At 39.3% G+C, this 26,566-nt stretch overlaps 1 protein-coding gene and 1 long non-coding RNA gene across 6 annotated transcripts in view; one reads left to right on the forward strand and one right to left on the reverse strand.

Annotated features, from left to right (window-relative positions):
- Positions 1 to 10,055: 10,055 nt before the first annotated feature.
- Positions 10,056 to 18,246, reverse strand: LOC128136839 (uncharacterized). 2 transcript variants are annotated; one of them, XR_008233496.1, is made up of 3 exons: positions 18,188 to 18,246; positions 17,398 to 17,542; positions 10,056 to 11,480 (listed from the first exon to the last, which is right to left on the reverse strand). It is a non-coding gene; the product is annotated as an uncharacterized LOC128136839 (long non-coding RNA). The 2 variants fall into 2 exon arrangements; XR_008233495.1 differs by having other exon boundaries at positions 18,107 to 18,204.
- An 87-nt stretch (positions 18,247 to 18,333) lies between these two features.
- Positions 18,334 to 26,566, forward strand: part of NUP210 (nucleoporin 210) — a 70,833-nt gene continuing 62,600 nt past the window's right edge. For all 4 annotated transcript variants that reach the window (XM_052777211.1, XM_052777214.1, XM_052777212.1 and 1 more), the window contains exon 1: positions 18,334 to 18,536. In XM_052777211.1, the coding sequence (XP_052633171.1) occupies positions 18,373 to 18,536 (164 nt within the window). In that variant the 5' untranslated portion in view covers positions 18,334 to 18,372. The remainder of the gene's footprint in view (positions 18,537 to 26,566) is intronic.

Raw genomic sequence — 26,566 nt, forward strand, 5'->3', positions numbered from 1 at the left:
TTTTTATTTACATTGGGACTGACTTTTCCTGTAAAAAATTTTAATAGTAACTCATTACATGAGCTTCTACAGAAATTTTAATTAGCGTTTTTCAATCAGAAAATAATATTTTGAGAGCCTGTGCTACTTTTTAATCTCTTTGATCCTGAGGGCTTTGATCTGCCATGTAGTGACATGACGGAGATCAGGCATTTACTTCCATGGTGTGTTGAAAATGTGAAATTATTGATTCCTGTAATCCAGCGGAGCAGAAAAAGGTCTGTGCTTTTTATAGCTCAGAAACTGACACAGTTTTCTTCCCTTCCTGTTGCTCGGAGCAGCTGGAAATGCAAGGCCTGAATATTCCTTAAAGATATCATTATTCTCCTCATAGTCTTATCTTCACTCTTATTAGCCTAAATCCTTCTCCCTCACTGAATTACATCTAACTGAAATCCTCAGTTTTTAAAACAATAGAGCATGATACCACTAACCACCACTTTGTGCCTTCAGTGTCATGCGATTTTCAAAATGAGAGATGTAGGCTATTGCAACAGAATTCAGATTATACAAATCCCAGCAAGGGTTTATTCAAAATAGACTTTAAATAGCCTTTTCAAATTCACTAGAGGGACTCAGCTTAATGCTTTGAGCCGACGACCAGTGAAGGAAGCCATAAGACTTGATTTACTCTCATACACTGTAAACATCTGCAAGTCAATACCAAAATGGAGAAAATTGTATTTAGTACAATGAGGTGCTTTCTGAAGCAAGAAAAGTTTTCAAACAAGCGATTCATTTGCAGGTCCCTTCAGAGGTGCAGCTAGCTACTTAACCGGGTGAACATGAACACAGGAGAGAAACACAATTAAGTTAATTAATAACACATTCTTTATTACCTCAGATTTGTCTCCAAATTAATTTGTATCCATTCTCCCAGAGTGTATTTATAAACGTATGTATGGCATATGATTTTGTAATTTCATTGCCAATTACAGAGACAACCTGAAGTCTAGTACTCTGTTACCTATCAAAATAAACAAGGTTGTGTATAAGATGTACAGTTTTCATAATATTCAGTCCTAAGAACAACCAGATACACAAAACCTGTTTTCATTTAATAATTAGCATGTTGAGCTGAGCATGTTTAGTTGATATTTCCTCTATTCTGATTTTTAAGTGCTTTGATAATATGAGTGATATTTAGTCTGTTTATAATACGCAAGAGAGAGGCAAATTAAAACACAAATTTCTGTCCTGCATTTTCCGAGTACATTCAATAGAAATACATTTAGACATCTGTTACTCAGCTGGTGGTAAAAGTGTAATAAACATTGGCAAAATGTTGAAAAGTATACTGTTCCTTATACTACCAGGAAAAGATTAAATCTCGGATTTCAGGACATCTTTTTGTTTCTGATGACCTCATGCACCTTTCCCATTAACAAGGTAACAATTACTACAATTTTCTGCGCAGCAATTGTAACAACTTCCTAGTAATTAGTATTGGTACTTAACCAAATTGGGGGTGCAGGGATGGGGAAGGAAATGCAGTTTTACAGAATATTTCTGAAGATATCAGTAAGTTGAAAGGAGAATTCCTACTGGAATAAAGTCTAGGAAGGGACTAAAATGTCCAGTCCAACAGTCTCATGAGAAAAGATGAATCAGAATCATTGATATGCCTTTATATACACATTGCACATGTCTTACACGTTCTTTAGAAAAGGTACTGTACAAGAAGCAAGGACATTCAAGCTTACGCTGGAAAACAAATACATGTGAAAGTTCAAGTTCCCTTGAAAAAATCTTCTCTAGAAAGATAAGTTAATATAGAAATCTGGTTTAAATATATAGGACAATTATATTTGACTATTACTATGTTACGGGTTAAAGCCAAGCACGTAAAGCATAACCAGGAGCATGAATTTTCTGCTACCAGCAGCACAATTACCATTTGCAACGACTAGGAACACTTGTACTGTCCCAAGAGAAGTCAGGGGTTCAGCGAAGGAAGTGAGGTGTGGCTTGGGCTTGTGGGAAAATTCATTATGACACAAAACATACTTGAAACATTTCCAATTCCATTATCCCTTTTCAATATTTTCATATTTCTCTACTAGTTTTAGATTCATAAATTGCAACGTAACAATGCCTCAAGAGACAGCCTGAAGGAATTTCAATATCAATATTCACCTGAGCACAGTCAAGAAAAGCAAAGGAACTACAACAATATGAACCATTACTAAACAACCTGGCTTTGTTCCAGGCTTTGTAGGTTTGATAAGCTCAGAACTATTCAGAAACTCTCCTTCAGAGTCAAAGGCCTTCAGATGAAATTCCTCGCCGGCACCATGAGATGTTTCCACCTTTAGATAGGGATGTCTTGCGATAACTAGATTGGACATTTTATTTGTTCTCAGATATCACGGCACAACTTCGAGGTGAATTATCAGATAATTGGCACTCAAACTATATTAGGCATCATGAATTAATATCAATGTTTTGTATCGTTTCTTTTAGCAAACAGGCAGCTAGTACAATCCAGCTCCTTACGTCTGGAATTACTAAATAGATGTTTCAGTTGCTGAATGATGATGTAATGATCACAAGAAGAAAGACATGGTAAAATGTAGTTGAATAAGGCCATGCAGCTTCCGAGATAATTGCCCTACACCACTGCATTCAGCCAAACTGTGGGTATTGAAGGAAAGAACTAAACTATTACATGAAGCATTTCAAAATGAAAGTGGCATACATGGAGGGATGCTAGGGATATTCAGGATTTATTTTTAAAGGGTGAAGAACACTGCTTTGAGTCATGGTGATCAAATTCCCTAAGGAACTTCCCAATGGTATTTTTAAATCCATTTTTCAGTCACTTTAAGCAACATTTTAAAAAAAAGGGCTTAATTACTATTCATCCAGAATTGGATATACTGCTCACAGAAATCAGAGGGAGTAGACAGGACTCTGCAACAGTGCTTGCTCTGCTTCGTACCCAGGAACTCTTAAGGAAGCCAGAAACCTGTGAAGCAAAGATAAACCCTACCAGCAAGAAAATAAAGTGCCAAAGGAGAGCCTGCATTGGCTCTGTGTAGCTACAGCACGACTCTGGGGTGCGCTGGTGCGTGGCCAGAGGAGCTGCCAGCCAGAAACTACCCAAAATCTAGTTGTGACAAATATTGCCGCATCACACTCCCACATCTGGGATGTGATCTGTGTTTATTTTCTCTAGAAGAAAATAACATTTCTTAGTTGTATTGCAATAAAAATTCCTACTGGTGAAGAACCGTAAGAGATATATATGCATATATTTATATATAAAAAGGTAGTAGAAGTAATATGAGAACAAAGATACACTTAGTGCACCGTGATGCAATCCCAGTTTAAGAAATACTTGCTTTTTAGAAAGTGTCAAAGCCAGGGATCCTTCATAACATCTGCACAGAGGAAGAGCATTTCAGAAGATGACTCCTTCTGCTTTCCCTCACCATCTTCCATATGACTAACACTTACAATCAGAGCAAAACAAAAACATGTTTTTCAACTGTCTCAGCAAAACTCCTCTTAATGTGTAAGGAGGAGCTCATTTCTTATTTTTATTCCACAGGAAGTTATTTTGACAAAGATGTGCTGATCACACAACGTGATAGTAATAAACCTCCCTCATTTCTAAGACTAATAGGCTGCTTATCAGTTGAAGTATGTCAATGACCAGAAATTAGCACCCTTCTCATTTAGCTACTGTGATTACACCAGTTCTTGTATTAGTGCTGCATTAACTGCAGCTTATATCATCTTGATTTGGGGTGTGTGGTGCTTTAAAGCAGCAATAGGGGGTGGAGACTTTTCTTACTTCCCTCAGGGTCAGAAAACCTGGGAAAAATCACCGAAACAACAGGTCAGGTAATTAATCTCCCTGCCTGCTGACCTGCTGCACGTTGCAGGCTTCCATTTCTTCTTCCCGCTCAGTCCTTCTCTCTAATACAGTGAAACTCATGAGACTATTTCCTGCTCTCTCAAGTTTAACTATTATTATTTTCTTATGAAATAAGGGATTAACTTCAAGGTGAGTAAGTTCTGTTGGGTCAGCCTGGTCTTTTCTAGTCCTTCAGTTAAAATTATTTACCTTTGTAAAATTCATACATCCTTGGGTTATATGGCTACTATGAGAGAGACAAAATCTCCTATTTGGGACTTGGCAGAGCTCCCAGGAGTCTGCAACTTCCTATCTATGTAAAAAAACCCAACTGCTATGGCTGAATATGGTGAACCAAAATATGCAATGAAGTTTATTCTTTCTGGGCTCTCCCCATTTGAGAGCAGTATTAACCTTGCTTCTGAAACTGAGTTCTTAATAATTAGGACTAAAGATTTCATCAAATGCTCGCTAAAATAATGTGCTGTTTTCGGGGTGCCTGAGGTTGGCACTCTGTGGTTGGCATTACAGAATTGTTTATACAAAAAATTAACAAAAGTAAAATCTAAACATATCAGTGTCAGAAATCCTTGACTACGCCCCTAAACCAGGGCATTTCGAATGAGTAGTTGTAAATTGTGCATCTGTGGCTCAGTCGTCCACCAGTGTATTTAGAATTCTTAATACCACTACTCCTATAATTATGACTAATATAACTTTTCTGGCTTGCAGAAATGTTGAGGAGATCTGTTCACTAGTGGTGGCTCTTGGATGGGTAGATGTGACAGAAAAGGAAATTAATTACTCTTCTCCAGAGCATGGTTTGAATCATGTGCAGTAGATAAGGTTTCAGGGCACACGCTTGAATAATGAGGAGAAAACAAAATAGCTAAGTATCATCCTTTCTGTGCCCTTGAGTAGAGCAGGGGTTCTTCTGAAAGGTGCCTGTCCATATACCAGCACTGTTTGGACAGGTAACTAGAGATTGTAAAATCCTACATGTGAAAAAAGAGGCATATTAAGTTTGCCCAAGTAATCTTATTTTGGTATTTCCTAACTTTTCAGTGTTTGTGGTTTGGGTTTTTTTTATAATTTTTAGCATATTTTAATCTGAACTTGTCTGTATGTTTTGTAACAGCCTGTCTTCTGGCAAGCTATTATTGGTTTATTTGAATATTTTTATGACTAAACAGTGGCATTTGGTGAAAAAGCAAACAAACTAAATAGTGGGTTTTTTTTCCCTGAATGGATTACCTTCCTTATATAACCCAATATTCCCTTCTCCACAGTGCAAAACTAACCCAAATTGGAAGCCACCTTCCATATAAGCCCAGCTGAACAGTTGCAGTATGTTTCATTCATTTAAACTGTCAAGACAACTAAGCCTTTGGGGAGGCACCTTCTTCATACTTTCAAATGTGTTTAAGATGAAGGCCAGAGGCGTGAGATCAGTCATCACAGATTACTTATATTCCCCTGTAAATGCTCCTGGCAGTGCAATATGCTTTGGGTTTCACTATGCTTCATCTTTCCCTCTTCCTGGAGCACTTGTACAGAGCTGATTGACTAGCAGGGATGTAGTCAAGGGTAGGTACTGTTTATCCCTTTCTAATTTTGGCAACATACACACTAATTTGACCTCTCTAGAGAATGTTCCTCCTTCCTGGTGTCTGCCTTGGAACACTGAGCAGTTTACCCACTTTGTCAATTATTAGACAATCACATTTGTCTGCTCTTTCTATAAACCAGGACACAAGGGATAGCTGGGAGAAAGGGAAGGAGGAAAAGGGGTGAAGGACAGTTCCATGTAAACACAAAACTTTGGGTTCCTTCTGTTTTTCAGTATCAGATATATAAGCTGTTGGTTCATTAATCAAAAAGTAAATCCTTATACTTTACAGAAAGCTAAATTTCAGCAAAAGTATATCTGTTTATTTCAACTGCATTACTAAGCCAAGTATGTAATACCCATTTCTAATACCACAGCTAAAATGTAATTAACATTATTCATTCATTATCAATGTAGGCTAGTGCACTGGGGATTTGCTCTGTTATCAGGCAAAAAGGCAACAGAGATGAAGAGTAAATGATGAACTGCAGCAAAGTGCAAACATGTAATGTACGTAAGTATATAATTGGATATATTCAATAGCCAGGTATAAATTCAGATCACCAGCCTGAAGTCCTGGCTTGCAGGGCAGATAAGCTTCTTTTGGGAATGATGTGTTGTCTCCAATTGTCTCTAATGTGTTAAAAGATAGACTTCTGAAAATTTTTCATGTAAGTAGAGAAAACATTAAAACCCATCTGTTTTCTGCTTGTCAATTCATTACAGTCCCCTCTGAAAGAAAAGTAGATTTATCTAGTTCAAAAGATACCTTGCTTGGCCTTCTAAGGCATCAAAGTTTTTCTTTGACTTTGGTCTCTACACACACCAACCCAGTGTCAGTGGAAAGGAACGTAGAGTCTATAGCAGGATTCGGGACAGTTATTTCCAAAATGCCAACATTGCAAAATGGAAGCAAATGTGAACTCCAGGCCATATATGCACTTCAGATACCCTCATCTCACAAATCTGGATCAATTTATAGCAAAAGATGCAATTTAAATATAACAATTCAGAGGGCAGGCAGCGTACAAGGGTAAGTACATGCATAAATCTGCTGAGGGGCAGAGCACCTGTAATTATAATGATGCATTTTTTAAAGACTTTGGAAAGTCAATAAAATATTTAGATCCTTTACAGATAGTTTTTGCACTGAAGGAGTATCTTGTGCTCTACTGAATTGTTTCTAATTAAATCATGTCCTTTACAAGAAGATCTAGGATAAAGAAGAGCATAGTTAAGTGACTGAGATATTACTTAATATTTGAATTCTGAAGCAAATGTTGTTTTTTGCAAATATAGTACTTGCACACGCACATAGTCCTGCAATATAACTCATCTGTTTAGTTCATTGCAAGGTGAAAATCAGGCATAAGTTGGAAGGAAAAAATCTTTACGGAGCTTTCAGCATAATTTTTTTAGTGGAATAGAATTACAGTCCCTAAAGCTAAGCAGATGCAAGATGAGATCAGAAAGAAAACTCCATGAAGGTCAAAGAGAATGTGTTCTGAACTCACAAAAACAAAGTACATCTTACTACAAAGCTATAGAATACATAGTGTAGAGTATTTTTTTTTTAATTTAAAAATTAGGGCTATTCATTATTCTATACAGAAAAATACCATTTGTCTTCTGTTTTTCACCAAGTGCTTTTCAATTTGAAAGGGTCATTTGATGGTAATTAAGCCAAATGTTAGGGAATAATTCACCACCTTTTTCCTTCATCCTGTCTTATTAATTAGTTAGAGCCAAAAGGCTCAAACTTTCAAATAATAACAAATCTTTATTCAAATAATTGGTAATAATCAAAGACTCAAAGCTTTTACAGCAGTCAGTTATGAACAAAGAAGATTGTGAAATGAGAACTAATGAGTGAAAAATTAATTTTTCATCAACTTAAATATTTCCAAAACCGTAGGCCTTCATACAATGTACTTTTGGGAATCTCTGTGTAATTTCATTTGACAAACACAGAACTAGAATTGGCATCCTTGCAATTAATTTATGCTATTGCATAAAAATATGGGGAGAATAATTCACAAGGAGAAACTACATGCTGCAGAGTTGCTTTAAATTTTTTTCCTCTTTCTACGAATTATGTCAGATACCTAGGTATATAAAATAGCATGGCACTTTTGGGGGCTCTTACAATCTGAAACACTTAAAGAATTTTGCAAATTTTAAGTAGAACTCTGTGATTGTAAAATAAGCCAATATGAGGCTATATGGAGATCCTTCTAATTTTATTCATGTGTTTCACACAACTTGTTGCAAAACTCTTACCTGACAAAAGTAAGAAAAAATGTTGGTCCGCTGTTACTAAAGAGAGCAAAAAATTTAAAATTGCTTGAAACCCTGTTGACAAACACCCCCTTCTGTGGTTTCAGTTCTGGGTTACTGCTGCAACTACAAAGGACTGTTTAGCAATTCCATTAGAGAAAAGTTAAAAATTGAAATTTCATGCTGCAACAGAGTTCATCTAACAAAAATATTTAGTCTTGTAGGATTGCTGTTGCTTACAGTGTAACTAACCTTGGCTCTACCCTCAGCATGTGTAATGCTAGTGAACTTCTTATAAATTGATCTTCCTGTCTCTTTATCCCCCAATTAGTATGCTTGTTATGCAGAGAACTGATCTGAGGTAGCAAGAACTTACTCAAAAGGAACCAAAACCAATAACAAAAGCAAATGGGCGAAAAAGGAGAATACAAATGTGTCTCCAGGATTCCAAGAGGAAACATTTATAAAGAACATCAAAAATGGTGTCACCAAGATGCCAGCTAGTAAGGAAAAATAAAATGGAAGATTGATTTTGATGTGCTCAGTGTGATCATAAACGAATAAAAGTAGACTGATGACATCTTGTAAAGAGCAGATCTTCTCTTGATAAATCGACAGAAGTACATTCAAGAGAGTATCGCCAAACAGTGCTGAGCTTGATAATGAAAAGCAAAAGGAGGCAAACTATCTTCACAGGTTCCTACACAACCCAGCATGTGTTATAACAACGGGCTTCCAGCTTCTTGCATCAGAAACAAAATAGACTTGAAGGTGGATTTAGGAATTATTAGAGACACAGCCCTCCTGTCATATCTCATGTGAGATGGAATGATCCTAGCTTCTTGTGAAGTTTAAAGTAAAGCTGGAACTAATACTTTTCCACTGTATTGTGGGTCTTTTCTATGCTATTATTTTGTATTACAACACCTTATTTAGATTTTGACTGCTGCTGGGCATTGAGAAGAGTTTTTAATTGTGCTGGGTGCTCTTTTTCCCTTAGCAGTTAGCGATAAGTTAGAACAGAGCCATGCGCACAAGCAGTTCAGATTTTTCATTCTAACGTGCTCTACCCTACATTTGTCAATGTCTGAATTTCATCAACCGTTATGCTGCCAATTTGTCTAGTTCTGTTTCCGTGAAGTTCATCACAGCCTTCTCTTACAAAGACTTACACTAAGTAATTTTGTCATCTGCAAATCCTGCTGACCTCATTTTTTTTGTGCTACCCCTCATTTCTGCCTTTCTGGATAATTAATGAATGTATTAAATACTAACTACAGTACAGATCCTTTGGACATACTAATATTAACCTCTACTGAATTGAAAACTGACAGACTAATGAATTAAATTCTCCACATAAGAACAACAGTGTTGACAGTGAAAATCAGGATGACTTGTGATTTATCCCTAATCTGAAGGGAAAAAAAAAACCCAAACCAAAAAACCCAACCACCCAAAACTCTGCAAGTACAAGCACCTGCAATTTCCACTGACTTTCATGGGACTTGTGAAAAAAACAGGCTAGTTAAGAAAAGAACAAAACCAATTAAAAAAAGAGGAAATACCACCTCCGTATACCTGTTTCACTTGCTGTTTATAGAATCATTGAGCTATCAAACAGTACCTTAAGCATTTTTTCCCCTACAAAATTGTTAAAAGTGCCTTGGCTAGAATATCCTTGGAATGTCAAAACTTGCGTAGGTATTCAATCCAGAGAGGACAAGGTATAGAATTTATAGCTAATCAAGCCTACAGTAAAAGATGAACAAAAATGAACTAAACTGATGACTACCATATCTATAATCATGTTGGCAGGACATGCTCCCTTGTCAAAGTAATTTAGTTTTTTCTAGATATCAGAAAATTTCTCACATTTCTCTGACACTTTGATACAGTATCTGTAGCAGACATTTCTGTAAGCAAAAAATATATTTGGAACAAACAGCACCAAGCCACACAAAGAAGGGCAGTTTCTTTGTGTTCTGCCATTGTTATAAAATCTAATGTATTAAAACTTAGATGTGTTATAAACATCAGCAGAACATCTAGTTATTTCTGAAACTATCATACTTCAGCATGTACAAAACTGTGTAATTTATACAGCAGCTTTAAAATACGCTAATTAGTGTCTTCCAAGTACAAATCCTGTTGTTTGAACTTTGTACCAAAGAAGGCCTAGAAGAATAATGCAAAAATACTAATGAATATTCACATGCTCTTGAAATGAACCTCCTTCATTCATGAACATTTTGAGAGATCAAATTTTATTAGCACAAATGTTCACAAAAAGTATACAGGTGTAATAATGCATTTAAATTATCAACATTTTAATAACCTCTATTACTGAGCTAATAGGCCTTTTCACAGGAAGCCACTGGGAGATGTGCCTTGTCTTACTAAAATTTTCAATATAGGTTCTAGTCAAAGCAAATTCCTTTACTTAGGTTAGAAGAGTTTACAAAGTGCCTGAAGGCAGATACAGGTTCCTAATGTGTGATGCTGAGAAAATTCTGTTAAAGTTTAAAAAAAAAAAAAAAAAAGAGCATTCTGCCTTTTAAGTCCTATTGGATGCTATCTGCATAATTAGGTACACACTCACATTTAATCATCTGGATCGCCAACTTTAGAAACTAAGACCCAATCTCAAAGATAAATTAGGGGCCTAAACCTAAGTGAAGGTCATTGTAACCAGACTAGCCTATAGTTTCAGTGGTCATGGCAGAGTAGGGCAGCATTCAGTGTGTCCTAATTCTTCTCCATATATCCACCATGGCAATTTAGATGTTTGTTGTTCAGTGGAACACTGGGCCACATCATACAGTCAGATTTAGTGTACTCAGATCCGTACAGGAGATTTTAGCATGCGCAGTGGCTGTGTGCAAGATTTTCAGGGTCCCAGCAAGAGCTAATGCTACTGTCCTGTCTGAAGAAAGTCCTAGTCAGCCTCCAAATTTCACCCAAATCACTTTTCCAGACATGATACAGGCCACTTGGCAAACCCAAACATATAGTAGACTGGGAAGGTTCTTGGTATGTTAGACAGGGACATTCATTGTTAAGAATGGAATTTCTAGCATAATCTCAGATTTCTTTCATGGGTTTTAGTTGCATGTCTGCAAAATGAGGATAAAGGGCAGCTGTGAAGACACATTAATTAAATACCTGTGAAGCACACTGTACCAGTGGTAAAGTGGCAGTGTAAGATGCAGGACAGAAAGGGCAGAAGTGAAAACGAGGCTTGCATGTAACTAGGATGAGTCAGAGTCAATACAGAAACAAAAATCAAAAAAGGAAAAAGGTGTATGCACTTAGAGATGGCCGCAAGCAGCAAACTTCAGACCTCGGTTTCAAAGGCCATGGAGTTTAGCTTGCTGCGCCATACTTTGCTAGCCTGGGTACAATTTTACTCACGCAAGCTGTGTCTGTGTTGCTGGGACTAGACCTTGGTTTGCCAACATTCTGAAAGTATTTTTAAAAAAAGAGAGACCTTTAAAATCTCTGTCCAGTGCCTCACTATCTGCAGTGAATTTGTCTCAGTGACACTGTATTTAACTTTATTTGTCACAAATCTGCAGTTGCAAATTCATATCGAAGATAACTTTTTTGCTTCAGGAATGGTATCTTTTTTCAATGTTGAATATTCCATTCCCCAGGGTAACTTGACTGGTAGGTGGCCTACCTGGAACAGTGACCCTGAAAGGAATTAAGGAGAAAAAATAGAAATCAGTTCACTTTAGTGCAATGTGTACATGATATGTTATATTCTGTTGTGCATTGCAGCACATCCTGCTTTTCTACTAACATTCTACTGCAGTAAGTGAAATCTCCATTGGAAGGACTCATTATACACATAGCAGAATTTGTGTTAGGTTTCTTCAAGGTCAGCAAGAGGTGCTGAATTTGTTGTACTTATGTATATATTAGAGTGGAAAAAAATAGAATTTATTTTGAATAAAAATTTTTAATTTTACAGTTGAAATGCATACTATATACTGCCAGTATATATGGAGAAATACAGAGGAAGTCTGACAGTCTTCCTGGGTAGGTGCAGAAGCCCTCTAGATCATTGTCAGTGCTGAGATAAGTGAGGTCAGACTACTGCAGGAAGAGAATGGGAAAAATAGAAAAGGTGATGGAATTTTATAAATTGTCCCATGTTGGTGTTTAAAGCATAAAAAATAACAAACCAATTCAGAACAGTGTTGATGTTTAAAAAGACTCAGAATTATTGTACTTGATTGCCCACTTAAAATTTCTGAGGTGTACATGCCGTAATTTGCAACCAAGTAACCTTGAAACGATCTCAATTCACTTTCCTTAGTACTAAGTCACTAAACATATTCACATGCCTATTTATAAATTGTATTAATTATTTTCAAAATTTAAGACTACTGTGTTTTCCTAAATTTCCCTGATGTATTCAAAGCACAAAGGTTGGGATTTTTGTTTGTTTGTTACTTGTCTCGTCTTGTGAATTCTCATCACTCATACATTCATTCAGTTGTTCAGTGAATAGCTCATTAATATGATTTCTATATGTGTATAAAGGCACATGGCAAGAGCACAGTTATGTAACAGTTTGAAAAGACAGCTATAAATAACCTACTTTAATAACCATAAATTTACATTAGAAAGGTAGATAAACTCTGAAGTGAAAAACGTTTATTTTTATCTGATGTTACTGTTTCATAATCTCCATGTTATCAGATTCATCCTGAATAATTTAGTAAGGTCTTGGGGTTTTAGACCATCTGGGAAAGTCTTGCATATCAAATGGATTTATACGATAGGAACAGAGATTTAAAAAGAGCTACATTTCCCTTTTGGGACTGAATCTTACTTACCTGGTACACATTCAAAAACTCCCGGTGACATCACTGGCAGATTAGACTATGCAAGGAATGGCAGGTTTGGCCCTTATTTTACTGATTTTCTAAACACAAGTTCTCCTTTCTGAATACTCTGAAGGAAATCAACCTTGATGGAATTTTAAATTTTCCTTCCTTATTACCATTAACTGGCTGCCTTAATTTTGCATATTTACTGAATTTATGCCTGCCTTTGGCCAAAAATCTTCTCTTGGAAGGAAAATACTGGCAGGCATAACCAAAGTGTTCAGTTTTATAGTTGCTATCAATCTATCATTATCTCTGTAGAGAACGGTTGTAAGACTGAGAGGATGTTCTCATAAAATCTTCAATAGGCGTATGAAGATACAGAAAGTCTAATACAGTAAATTGAACATGATAACTCTACTAGTAGAGAAAGTGATAAAGAAATAATTGAAAAAGGAATGTTGTTTTATGTACCCTCTAAGTCTACGATACCTATTTTAAAGTAATGAAGTGTAATGCCCCCTCTTACAATTAGATCTCCATAGGTAGGCAGGAGCAGCTGAACAGAGACATAATGCAGAGGCAGGAACCTATCCCATGCATTTCTGGCAGCAGGATCAATGCCTAATTAATGAGTTTTACCAGTCAAGCTTAACAGTTGTATGTATGTAAGATCTTCCATTTAATTTTTAAATAATGGATGGTTATAATCACATACTCAAAGACAATTATCTGTGAACTACTAATTCCCATGAGCCTTTTGCTAGTACTAAGGGACACCAGTTGTAATCTTGTTCCTCTGTTGACTGTGTTTTAAAGTACCTTTTCGTATATTGGACTACTTTAAATACTTCTTTGGCTGATGTTTCTTTGGTGGAGATATTTTTGCAAGGCTCTGCAGCTATGAGGATGAAACCAGACAGCAAACTAAGCAGAAGAAAAGCACAGCAATGAAAGCCATAGAGCTGGTCAGCCAGCAAATACACATAAAGCACTGTACTTTAAGATCAGCGATGGGTAAGACAGACACAAAGGGGGCCGCTGAAGTGTTATAAGATGCAGCCTGATAAGGAGGAAGGAAACTGACCATCTTTCCCAGCAATTTTTGCAGGATACTGTTTTATTCCTCACCTTAAACACAGACAACATCAGACAAAAAAAGGCCCATCACTGTTATCCTCACCTTAAGTTACTATTCCCAGATCACTTTCTTTCTCCAAGTCTATTAACCTGCCCTTTTCACCTCCTACTCAGCCTGGTGTAGGCAACTCCCCATCTCTTCTCAACCAGAGCTTCATCCCTGGAGGAACGGTCTTTTCGGTAAACATGTTACTCTTATTTGTCAGTCGCTCTTTAGCCTTTAAATCAAGTGTTATTTTATTTGAGAGGTTCATGAGCGTGATAGCACAGAATATTTTTCATCGTTCTACTGTGTGACCCCTGATTCTTCCAGTGTAATGAAACTGTTCTTAAAATTAAATTGTACACAATGCACTTAGCTGCTGATACTACACAGAGCCAGCCCTATACTGTTACACGAGTATAGACATACCTACAAGGGTTATGGTTGGAACTATTTTGAGTTAGTTTGACCCAGTACGCTTTAAAATAATCTTCCACACCTCATTGCCTTACCATTTTGCTGGAATTTCACTTTCTGAGTTGCAATTATTCAGAGTTGGGGTTTTTAGGGGGCTTGGGTTGTGTTTTGGTTTGGGGTTTTTGTTTGTTTGTTTGTAGAGGAGCGTTTTTAAAGATTTTAAATTATTCAGACATGTTAAAATATGAAATGCCTGAAAATAAAGTCAGGTGTTCCTTGGCGAGATGGTTTTTAGTAACCTTTTTTTTCTAGAGAATGAACTCTAGAACCTGAGGTTTTCTTCATTCAAAATTTGTCAGAGACTCAGGCCTCAATCCAGGAAAGCACGTATGCAGAACCGTAATATTAGATACATGCTTAGTACTTGTATCAAGTTGGTTTAGCCTTCCTGAACATGATGAGCCCTGCAAGCCCTTGTACTGCCAAAAGACGAGACACACATATTGTATACCCTTGAGACCTGAGGGCTGGGGAAGCATTGAGGCAATTCAAAGGGAAGACAGGCAAACAGGCACCATCACCATCATCATCATTGTGCCATTCAAATACTTTCTTTTTTTGAACAAGGATTTAAAATTATGTCACTGTGAGCAGAAGATCACCTCACTATATACTGATACAGGTTTTTTCTAGCTTTATAAAAAATCTCTGTCCACCAGAAATTGATTAATTTAAAAGATTTAATCCAAGTATATGTCTCCTTGCTTCCTTGGGAGTGTTTTCAGATCTTCAGACCAACCAAATGAGTTTGTAAAATCTTTCAGTAATTCTCCCCCTTTTATTTTTGTATTTCACTAGAAACATTATCAGCACCTGGTGTTTTGTTATTTACTGCATGTATTTTGATTGCTTCTTAAATCTCTTTAAAATGTAATTCTTCCACAAATGGCTCAGCTGCTTGGAGAATAACCATTTATTGTTCGCCTTTATCCCTCTCACAATTAAGCAGCTCATTAAAGTACTCCCTCTATCGTTCTATAATTGCATTCTTTGTGACTAAGAAATTTCCATTTTTGTTCTTTATCAGACTTACTCAGGTGTACATTGATATGCATGTAAAATTATCTCATATTCCTAATATGTCTATCCTGTTCGTATTCTCTACCATGCCAGCTAACCACCCCACTGACTGGAGGTATTTTTACGTTCTTTGCACTGTCATTTTAGTGTGAGAAAGGATGTGCTGACTCCATACTGGTCTCATCACCGCAGTATGGAAAGAGAAAGTAGAGCACTGCAGCAACTATGCTAAGCCAACCCATGATTTTAGTGACTTCTCAGAGCATGCAGCTACACTGTCTGCCTCCTAGCCTACTCTTCTCTGTCCAAAATAGTCTTTAATGCTAACGCAGTGCTGCAATGCATGACTTTCAATTTAAGCAAGCAGAAAATCTGCTTCAGAATTTTACTGTGTAACAGGAACTGCAGAGTTGCTCATCATTGTCTCCTGCCTTATTCTACTCTTACAATTGCTTAGTATGCTTTTGAGATATGTCAGACATTTAATTGCTGTATTTAACTGTCATGTTTCATCAATAAGGTTTAAGGTCCTAAGCTCACTTTGCTGTTCCTTATGAAAATCACTCAGGTCTAAGAAGTATTTGAGAACAACAATAATTTTCCAGTAACACACTGAATACTCATCACCGTACACTGCTGATGAAAGAAAGTAAAGACATATTGAGATTGCAAAACCTACTTTTAAAAGCTAGGAAGCACTGGGATACAGACATTTCCTCACCTCATTCACAGCACAGGATGCAAGGTACTCACTAGCTACTTCTTATCTACTCAGCTGTAATTATATTAACTGTAAACATATTGTACTGATTTAGTCATGGGCTATTTTGTCACATCCCTCCCTAATATATAAGTCTTCACTGAACTTATCTTCATAACATGCCTATGAAGGAAGATTATAGACTGACCGACACTAAGAGTAAAGAAAAAAAAAACCAACACTCTGTATTTTGGGGAGCAATTTAAGGTGTAGTGGCTTGATTCGCCGGAGCTTTTAATACCATAGATCTTTCTGGGCCCAGCTCCTGGTGACTTAAATTGCAGCTGTAAAGTTCAGCTCTTCTCTAAATCAGACCACACAATTTCAAGATGTGCATTCAGAAAATGAGTGATATACAAACAGAAGCTGCAGTGAGAAGTGAACTGTCCAGCAGCACACAGTCCTCTGGGACAGAAAATGGAATAGCCTTGCTGAGGTACTGATAAATAAAACACTAGCTGAATAAATATTGAAAAAAAAAAAAAACCCACCTCATAGGTAAATAAAAAGTCCTGTATAAGTTTACTTACTTAGAATAGATGAGAACTCGATAACTTCTACCCTACCTAAATTAGACCTGGGTGAACTCTCAGGTGGTGTCCCCGGACAGCATCTGATCTTCCTGGGCAGAATTTAACTACCTTAATTCCAAGATGATTGTCCCCTTCTTAAAACCCCTTTTCTTGTTGCATATATGTACCGTCCCTCTGTCGTAGGTAAGAACAGGCAGATCTTCCACACAATAACTTCATTCACTAAATAGCTTTGATTAATTCCAGGACCGTGACCTTTCCCATGCACCATGAATGGCGAAGAGATCCTACCATTAAACGTACATTGAAATGATGATACATATGAATTCCTACTGACAAGGACAAATTAAGATTGCAATACCAGCCTGACTTTCCACTTACAAAATATAATGGTCTTTCAAGAGTACTTTCAGGTGTGTTCAGAGTTTCTAAAAATGCAAATTATTAAATACATAGAAATTCCATCCTACGGAATTGTGTTTATCCCTACATAAATCACCAGTTCATTTAAGTCTTCAGCAAAAACATCCGTAACAAAGTGAACTGAGTAGGACAATGCCACGCTCAACAAAGTCCAATCACCACCAGGAGGTAAAATATACATTTTGCAATATGTTTACAAAATATAGCGGGGGGGGGGGGGGGCGGAAATCAGATTGAGACTTGTGATTCCTGAATTCCATTCCAGGCTCTGAACGCACTTAAATGATTACAGATCTGTCAGTGATGGTTAAAACTTCCATCCTTTTTCTTCTTCTTCCTACATTGTCCTATTTCCCATGCTGTCCCACCATGCTTTTGAGCAATACGCAGGAAAAGGTCAAGCTCCTGTTAGGCTGGCTGATGAAATCTGGCTACTTACTGTGCTCCTTGGAGGAGCTCCAAGCGGCTCAGACCAGGACTGCTTGTGGTATTCACCTGGTTTGCAGAGTTGACGTACCACCAAGTTCCTTGTCTTGACTCCTTTACCTTTTTCTGCACTTTGGTCTGCCTACCATTTTTTTTCCCTAGGACACAGAGTACAGGAGAATAAGTCTTCTTACTTGAAGGGTATAAGGATATAGAAAATCGGTGTTTTTATAACAACAGAACTGTTGCTTCGCTTAGCTGTTAGCATCACTGTATGTACCGTAACGTGCACACTGGAAGAGTATAGTATGTAAAGCAATACCTGTATCCTCGATGGATTTTTTTTTTAGGGTTTTTCTAATCCATAGGATTTAGGCTTTAATCCATTTAGGTTGTTGGGTTTTTTTTAAACCACAGGTCCTATTTTTAAAAACCGACACCTCATCCCACTCTGCCTTCAAGCAGGGCTTGTGGAAGGTGCTGTCCGGGGCAAGGTGAAGACGCTTGTCCCCAGCGGGGTGACACCACCACATGCTCCGTTTGTAAACAACTCGAGGCGAGCTGCTGAGGCAGCCGCGGGCGACAAGCCCCATCCGAGCCGCAACCCTCAGGACTGTCCCCTTCAGATCCCGCCTGAAGAAAACCCACCTCCCTCCCCAGCTGCTCAAGCCGCTTTCCGACACGCTGTCGCCCCGACGGCAGCCCCTTTTAGCCGCCAAAACCTGGCCGTGGTTGAACTTGGCGGGCGTCCCCCGCCTCGACCGCGGCGCTCGCTCCCCGCTCTTGGCGCCACGAGAAATTACCTCAGGGAAGGCGGCGCCGGGGCAGCGCGGCCCCGGGGGGCGGAGGGGGCGAGGAGAGGGGCCGGGCCTCTCTCCTCGCCCCCTCCGCCCCCCGGGGCGCCCTGCCCCGCCGCTGACGTCCCTCCGCCCGCGGCGCATAGCCGCCCTTTCCCGCCCCCAGCGGCGGCGGTTGCCCGTGGCGGAGCATGGCTCCCCCCGCGCCTCAGGCGCTGTCTCTCCTCCTCGTCCTCCTCCTTTCCCTTCACCTCGCCGCCTCCTCCAAGCTCAACATCCCCAAGGTGCTGCTACCCTTCACCCGCGGCACCCGCGTCAACTTCACGCTGGAGGCCAGCGAGGGTTGCTACCGATGGTGAGTGCAGGTGCCGCCGCCCTTTGTCCGCCGCTTCTCCCGCTCCCCCTGCTGCCGCCGCCGCCCGGATGCACCTGCGGCGTTTCCTCAGCCCGCGGCGGGAAAACGCGACTCGGCGGAGCCTCATCGTTCCCTCCCTGGAGCCGTTCCCCTGAGGGAGCCGGCAGCGCCAGGCCTCCCCTTCGCCGTTTTCACGTTACTTCGGGCGGTTTTTTGGGGTGGCCCAGCAGTCTGGGGGGCAGAAACGGAGATAATCCCTGAAGGGGAAGGCTGGGCTTTACAAACCATCGCTGTTTTTTGGTTTTTTTTTTCCTACAGCGCGGGTTAAACCTGCTGGAGAGGGGCTCTGGCCGGAGGCCGGGGCCGAAAGGGCCCTGAGGGGAAGGCCCCTGCCGTGGGGGAGCTTCCCGCCATGGCTGGGCGCCTCGTGTGCGCCTCGCACCCCACGCGTGCCCCACGCATGCCCACCTTGCTTCCCTGCGCACTCCACGCGTGGACACCCTCGGTGCCGCCCCGCACATGCTTGCCCCGCAGCCCCACGTGCGTGGTGACAGCACCCGGAGCTCAAGCTTACGCTGCTGGGGTAGAAACACCCGTTCCCTCGCTGTGGTTAGTAACGAAGGACTGAGGGCTTTGAGTTTGGGGTATGGATGTAGAGAAGGGGGACCGAGTCGCAGCACCTCGCTGAGGTGAGAGCCTCTTGGTGCTGCTGTAAGCATAGGCAACGCCCTGAGCGCGTAGCTTGGGGAGGACGAAGTCAAGTTGTAAAAGGTTATATCTTTTCTGGTTTTCTTTTGGAGGCCTTGGTGCTGAGCAGGGGGGATATACTCAAGCGACTTTGGGCTGGCAGCCCCCAGCCCGTCTTGTGCAGGGGGGAGGCCTGCAGGCCGGGCTCGCAGGAGGCAGGTCTGGGTTGTGTTGAGAACTGGGGGCTAAAGGCCAATACTATGGTGTGTGCAGATTCAGAAACTGTGTCGCAGTCTTCATGTTAAACAAGTGTTACCAAATCCTCATCCTTCCTTTAGCATACCAGAATTGTAATTTGGATCAGTAACAAGCAGGAGGTACCCACCTGAAAAAAAATGTGGCAGTCAAGATAGGTTTAGGATGATACTTCCATATGTGCCAGATGGATGTGTGTAGCAGTTTCCAGTTGTTATTTTGTGGCTGACAGTTACTGAAATACATCTTGTAGGGCTATGTTTTCCCTCTGTCTTGGTTTCTTTAGCTGGTGGTCCTACACTTCCCATCCCTGGGCTGGTTACAAGCCTTTGGTCTGTAACAACTTACACATTTGAGGGTGTTTGCACACAAGAGAAGTAATCAAGAGTTTCTGCAAAAGTTGACTGAAAGGAAGTTACTAGATGAGCTACATGTGGTTGTGTAATTTCATTTTTATATGGGCCATTTTAGTGAAAATCTTGCAAGTATGGCTCTTTTTCCTTATTCTAATCTTTGAAGGCAACTGAATCTTTAAAAGGATTTGGTTTATGTGGTAAAGTACATTGTACGAAGCTAAAAAACAAACTCATCAAAGCACTAGTAAAATCTAGGAGGTGTAGACTGTCCTATTTTGCCAGCAAACTGCTAGGTGATGCTGGGCTGGCTACAGCCATTCCTGCATGTGCCAGGCGCTATCCAACTGTCGGAAGTATGTAGACCTTTGCAAATCTCACTGAGATCTACAGATGAAAGGATATAAGATCGTACTCTAGGGAAATAACGGATTTGGTCCACATGTGTACCTCTAATGAGGATGATTTGTAGGCACTTCAGAGCATGTTATATTGGTGCCAGTTGCCAGCAATGGGTTGTATCCCTCATGCAGATAAGCTTCAACATGCTTTTCCATCCTCTCCCTCTGTCTGCCCTTCAGAGATTAATTAATTAATTTTGGTTGAGAATTAAGGAAACTATACCAACTTCATACAGAGTATGTCATCATCTTCCGTACCAGGGTTGTAAATGTGTATTTATTCACTTCTGCTTTGCAGGGACTGGCAGGATGTGGGTGGTAAAACTCAACGTGTGCTTACAAAACCATCAGAAGGAACCAGTATCTGTGTGTGTGTGACTGAGCAGAAGCAGCCATGCTTGTCGTGGTGCTCAGAGCATGTTTGCTGGATTGCATCTGCGGCTCTCTTTCCCTCTACATCCTTGCCCCCACAGACCTTGAACTGTAAGGGATTAGAAAGAAGTGTACTTTGGAGGGGCAGGCAACTCCACAGCTACTTGCTGACAGGTTTCCTGTACTTTCCTGTTAAAGCTGTCAGTAATAGCTGTTACTGGAAGGAGGCTGTTAAACTGAAGAAGTTAGGAAGTACCAAATGTAATGACTTTAGAAGGAGTGACTATTCCTCACCCAGAATTCGTAAAATGATGGGTGGGTTTGCATGCATGAAAGCAGGGATTTAGAATGGAAATTATAAGATTGAGGCCCTTTGTGTCTGGAGAGGGGACTGAGGTTGTGTAACATGGGTGATTGTGAGGTTAGAGGTAGTGTATGAAAGCTGTTCTCATCCTACAGCAGCATCTACCTTCAAAAGACATCCTTTGAGTATTTGAAGGGCTGCATTACTCTTCTCAAACATTCAGAATTCATACCTGAGTGTCCAATTTCATGAAAAATCAGTCTATGACATGTGACCTTATTTCTGTCCACTTTCCCTTTGGGGCTTCAAGTTAACCTCTGAAAGCAGGAGATTTTCAAAGAGATTGTAGTGGTGTCTGAGAATTCCAGTGATTCAAAGAGAAAAGGTCAAATTTTATCATCATCCCAGCAGATTGGGAGCAATGATAAAGTTACAAGCATGGCTTTAAAGTGTTTTCTGATTTTCAAGATGCTCGTGCCTTCTGGAGTTTGGGTTGCCTTTATGTTAGAATTATTTTTTGGTAAAAGCTTTGTTTTCAAAGCATACGGTATTCCCATCTGTAAATATTGTACATGGTACTATCTTCTGGGATAAAACACAGTCTGTGCAGATATATTTAGCATTTAAATTACATCTGTATTTATCTTTTAATTACCTTAATCCAGAAATTACACCTGGAAGAATGAAAGCATTCAGAAGCAGAACTCTGTCCTTGAAATCTGCCTTACCGTAATAACATTCGGGGGGGGGAACACACACAAAAAAAATCCCCATTTTCCTCCAAGGTATACAACACAGCGCAGGGTATTTATAGTAGAAATTATCTGTAACGCATAAATACGCTTACATGTCTGTAACATTATTTCATATCTTGTAGAATTGAGGTACATGGTGAGAACTGGTGGAAAGTTGAAGCTTCAGGAATTAGCTTTGAGAAATACAACCGCCTGAATTTGCACCATTGTCCACTGAAGTTAGAGGTTTTGCTATGGAAAGGTTACAGCTATAGGAAACTGCTCAAAGGTAATAATGGCCCTGTACAATTGTGTTTGTTGCAAACACAGTGAAGGAGAGTTTATTGCCACCTTAAATAAAAGGGTTTGTGTGTGCTCCTGAAGCCCTCACTGATGAGGTTACATAAAGTTAATTTCTGTTGTGAGAGGAGCAGGTGGCAGAGTGCTGGAGTGAGAGATCCAGTGGCTGAGTGGTGTTTGAACTGCATAGTGCACAGGTACTTCCAGAGAACCCAAAACCCATATACAGCGCTGCTGTTGCAGTAGTTCGCTGGCAAAGCTCATTTTCTAGCTCCTTGTCTTGTCATGTTTCTGATATTGGGTTGTAAATTTGTCCTATCATTCCATGGGATGTATGTGGTGGCTTATGTTTTTTAAAAATCTATATTAAATAGAGTGCTGCTGATCGAGGTCTGTTACTTTGCTGTAAGACTGACAATCTCATCTCTGATATTCTGGGGGTTTTGTTGTTGTTGTTTTATGGATTATCTGTTTTACCATGGGTCTGAAAAACCCTGGTTTTGACTCTCACTGAAAAATGTTTTGTGTGATATTGACTGTTAATTTCCATATTATGCAATAACATCTTAAATAATGATTGTTATCCCCTGTTATCCTTACCCCTTCTTTGGTTCTCACCTGCTCTGCATTTCCTACTTAGAAGGCCATTATAGCAGGCAACAAAATGTTCTCCCTCCTTCTGGGAGGTGCCTATGCTGCTGACTGTCAGGTAGGCTGCACTGCAGCGTGTTCTTTCCTAGCACGGCTTCAAGCTCTTGTAGATACCAGAATGAGCTCAGAATTGGGTTGGGATATCCTTGTTGGTAAAGTGAGACAGGCTGCGCTGCTGCGGCTCAGGTCTGTGTTACCCGAGTAGGTTGGCTCAAACCCATAGCAGGTAGCGTGAGTCTGCGGCATAGATGTTCTGCCAGAGTTGAAGAGGCAGAAGAAATAATCGTGATTTTTCTCTTAGCCGATGTGTCAACCTGCATTGCAGGTTTACTGTTGAAAAAACTTTTTCTGAATCTGAGCATAACCTGCCTGGCAAGGAGGACAGAAAGAGTAAGGACTGTTCTTGATTTTGGACAGCTTTCACTGCAGAACACCCATGAAATGTTTTAGGACTCTCTCTGGGTGTGGATCTCACCTTAGTAATTGAAGCTTTAAGGGTGTCTACACGTGAGAAGGTTTAACAGAGTGGATAATTTGAAATAATGCAAAATGTGACATTTGTGTTTTGGAAGTAAGTGGCCATTTTTTTTAGTTTTATTTTCTAATTTGAAATCAGGCTAAGCTAATTTCAGAGGAACTAGTGTAGACCAACCTTTATCTATTGCATCCTCTTAGTGGGAAGATGACTATCACTAGTGCGGCATGCCATTTTCCTTCATGCAGCTAGAAAAGGTACAAAGATAAGTACTTACGGTAAAATGCTTTTGGCCACCAGTTGATTTCATAAAATATTAAAGTTACAGTTCGGCATCTGGGTTGGATTTTGAGAACAATCATTGCTGGCTTAATTCTGCTTCCTTTGAAGTTAATGGGCATGCCAGCTGATCACCAGTATAAAATCCCATGAGCAAAAGCTTCATCCTTGGCTCATTCTGTGGTGTGTGATGTTTCTATTTGCTTTTAAAGCAGAACTGGATGGAGGATTTTTTTGCTGCTTTTTGTTTTCCCAGTACAATAAGAAACATCCTAGGAGAGGATTGAGTGAACAATAGAGAGATAATCTGCCACTGTGTTGTTAAAAATCCTTAAGAGTTGAGGGAACTCTGCCAGGCTCCCTCTGTGTTTGCTTTGGAATGCGTTCAGTTCCCATATCCTTGGTTCTCTGGGAGGCTATTTTTTATCATACAACTACACTTGTCTGGATCCTGTTCTGGCTTTTGTGTCTCTTTTCATTTTTGTATGTCAACAGTGTTAGTCCCAAGAGTGACTAGAAATAAGGTACCTAATGTATTGGTCAATCCAATCTTACCAAACTCTTGGAAACCTTTACTATCCAGTTTCCCTCTGGCTACATATCTGCCCACATGCCTGATACAAATTCTAAAAGATTAGATCAACTGACACTCATGGTGCATCTCCACAAAGGTGGATTTTTGCTAATTTAGTCAGCTGAGTGTAGTCTGAAGAGTTGACAAAACAATATAAAATGCTGAAGCAATCCAGAGTATTGCTGGAGTGTGGAAAGAGTAGTATTTGCCTGATCTTTAAACCAGCTGATAAATAAATTAAGTATAATCCTTGAAGTATTCACATGTGATATTACAGAACAGTTGATTAAAAATGTGCAGGCATAAGTTTGGGTAGATCTGTAGATAAAATCTTGGCACATGGTTCTGTGTCCGGGGGGCAGGTGAAAATCATGAATGAAATGGAAATCAGCAAGAAGACTGGCAGTCTCTACTGCAAGTGTCATTAATTCCTCAGCCAGTAGGTTATTATTCTGAGAGAAATAAACGTTGGGACTTTTGTTAGCTTTTTTTCCTTACCTCCTCACTATTCTTTCTAGTGCTTCCTCCCCTGCCTTGCTCTTTCTTACAGAGGCTGGTATGGGATTGAGAGCTAGTGCCAGAAATGCTTCCCATTGCTTGCTTCTCAGGATCTAATTTTGACCTCTGACAAGCCTAGCTTTCAATATTGCACGCTGACGTGCTGCTGAAGATCTGCTGTAATTGGAAGGTGATATAAGTTGCAGTCTTTGATGTCATTTTAAAGCAAAAGTCTCTTTCTTGTCCATCTAGGATGCAGTAGTGATCCCTGTGTGTATTACAGTAGAGTAATGCCCCTCTAATATACAGCTTATTTGATTAGTGCCTTATCCTTTCTGTACTTGACCCTGAATTGGATGTAGCTGTAAACAGAATGTGCTTTTGATATTGCCAAATGATATTGAGTAGTCATCAAATATTTCATATGTTATGGTGTAAAAAACAATAGTCATGCAGATTTGGTTTTTAATATAAATCAATAGTAAACCAAGCCTCAGAAAGGCCCTGCTTCACCTGCCCAGTTAAGGTAGTTGCCTAAAATAGCAGACAGGAATAAATAAAAAATTAGGAATTTCAGCTGATATTCTACCTCCTATTTTAAACTACTGTTAGAGACCAAATAGTATCTAATCTCAGGTTCCCTACTCCAGTGACAGCTAAGAGTTAACCAGCATTCAGCTGTAAAAGCTTAAAAGTTCTTTTATAATTGTGGTGTGTATGTAAGTTTACAGCTAAAATTTAATGCAAACTTTTAGTTTATCTTTGTTCCTTACTTTTTCTAGTCTGAAAAATATCCTGTAATTAGATTTAGTTTTACAACAGTGCTGTTAGTGCAAACTGTAGTGGTTATGTATTACAGTACATAGCCATGTATTAAAAGAACAAATACAAAACACAATAAAACCCCTGTTGTGTTGTAAACACAGTCAATTTCAGACTGTAAGAACACAAAAACCTTGAATGAATAAAAAAATGTAATGGCAGAGAATATTAAGCAATATAGTGAGCTAAATAATAAGAGTAAATGTCAATTCCATACGTATAATGCTTATTTAAAAATGCCTATATGCACATTAAGTCAGATCCGCATGCTCAGCTTAAAAAGCCTACCAGCCAAGTACAGAAAAAGCCTTACTGGTTGTGAATACTAACGTTGTTTAAAGAAACTTGCTAAATGTTGGAAAACTGTTTCATGGCTGCCTAAGAAGCTACAGAATAACACAAAAATAACTAATTGTTCACTCTTAAATTAATCGCTGTATAGCAAAGTTAAATGTACTACTAATATAGAAAATAAATAATACTATTTTAGAAACAGTGTAAACCCTAGTATAAAAAAACATGCTCATATTTGTGTACATTGCTTAGATATCTAGAATATAACAAAACAATTTTCAGGTTTAAGCTTCTAATTGGTGTTTAAATTGTCAATTGCATACTGCTGTGGGTTGTTACTTTGAAATTTCTGGGTTAGCAGTTGCTACTGTTTTTTCAAAATCCTTTAAAACTAGTCTTTGTGTAAGCAAAATATTGTTGGGAGCACACCAATATTATGAATTAATAATTCACTGAATTAATGAATTTCGCCCAAGACAAAAACATCATACTGCTATGCAGTGTCTAATGAACCTGTATGCCGCCATTAGCATGCACAATTAAAAATATTCTGACTGGGATTTTGTGTCCTCGGATTGCAAGCTTTTGGGGCCTCCTTGTTTGGATAGTATAGTATGATAAAATCCAGGCCCATATGTAGGGAACCAGAGAGCTGACGCAAATGTATTTTTGTTTCATGTGAAGTTTCTGTGAGAAATGCAGTGTTTGCTGTCTTACCAACTGCTTCGAACCAAAGGGGTCTTGGAGTTCTGCGTGATTGGATTTGTCTTCAGAATTGTGCTTTTCATTGCTTAAGGTTGAAAACAGGATTTGCAGTTTTATTCCGGTGACTACAACCAGATTGGTCCCTGTTCGCCTGGACTGCAACTGTTAACTCTAAGATAACTGAACATATTGTGATGTGTTATTTTTTTGAAATGGATACAATTGTAGTTAACAAGAAACTTTGGTCTTCACTGTTCTGGATTGGTTGGTTCTGCCAGTAATAAAAGTAGGTAAAAACCTACATCTGGGGAGAAGTGCATGTATGA

The sequence above is a fragment of the Harpia harpyja genome, chromosome Z (genome assembly GCF_026419915.1).
Source record: "Harpia harpyja isolate bHarHar1 chromosome Z, bHarHar1 primary haplotype, whole genome shotgun sequence".
In the NCBI taxonomy this organism is placed as follows: Eukaryota; Metazoa; Chordata; class Aves; order Accipitriformes; family Accipitridae; genus Harpia; species Harpia harpyja.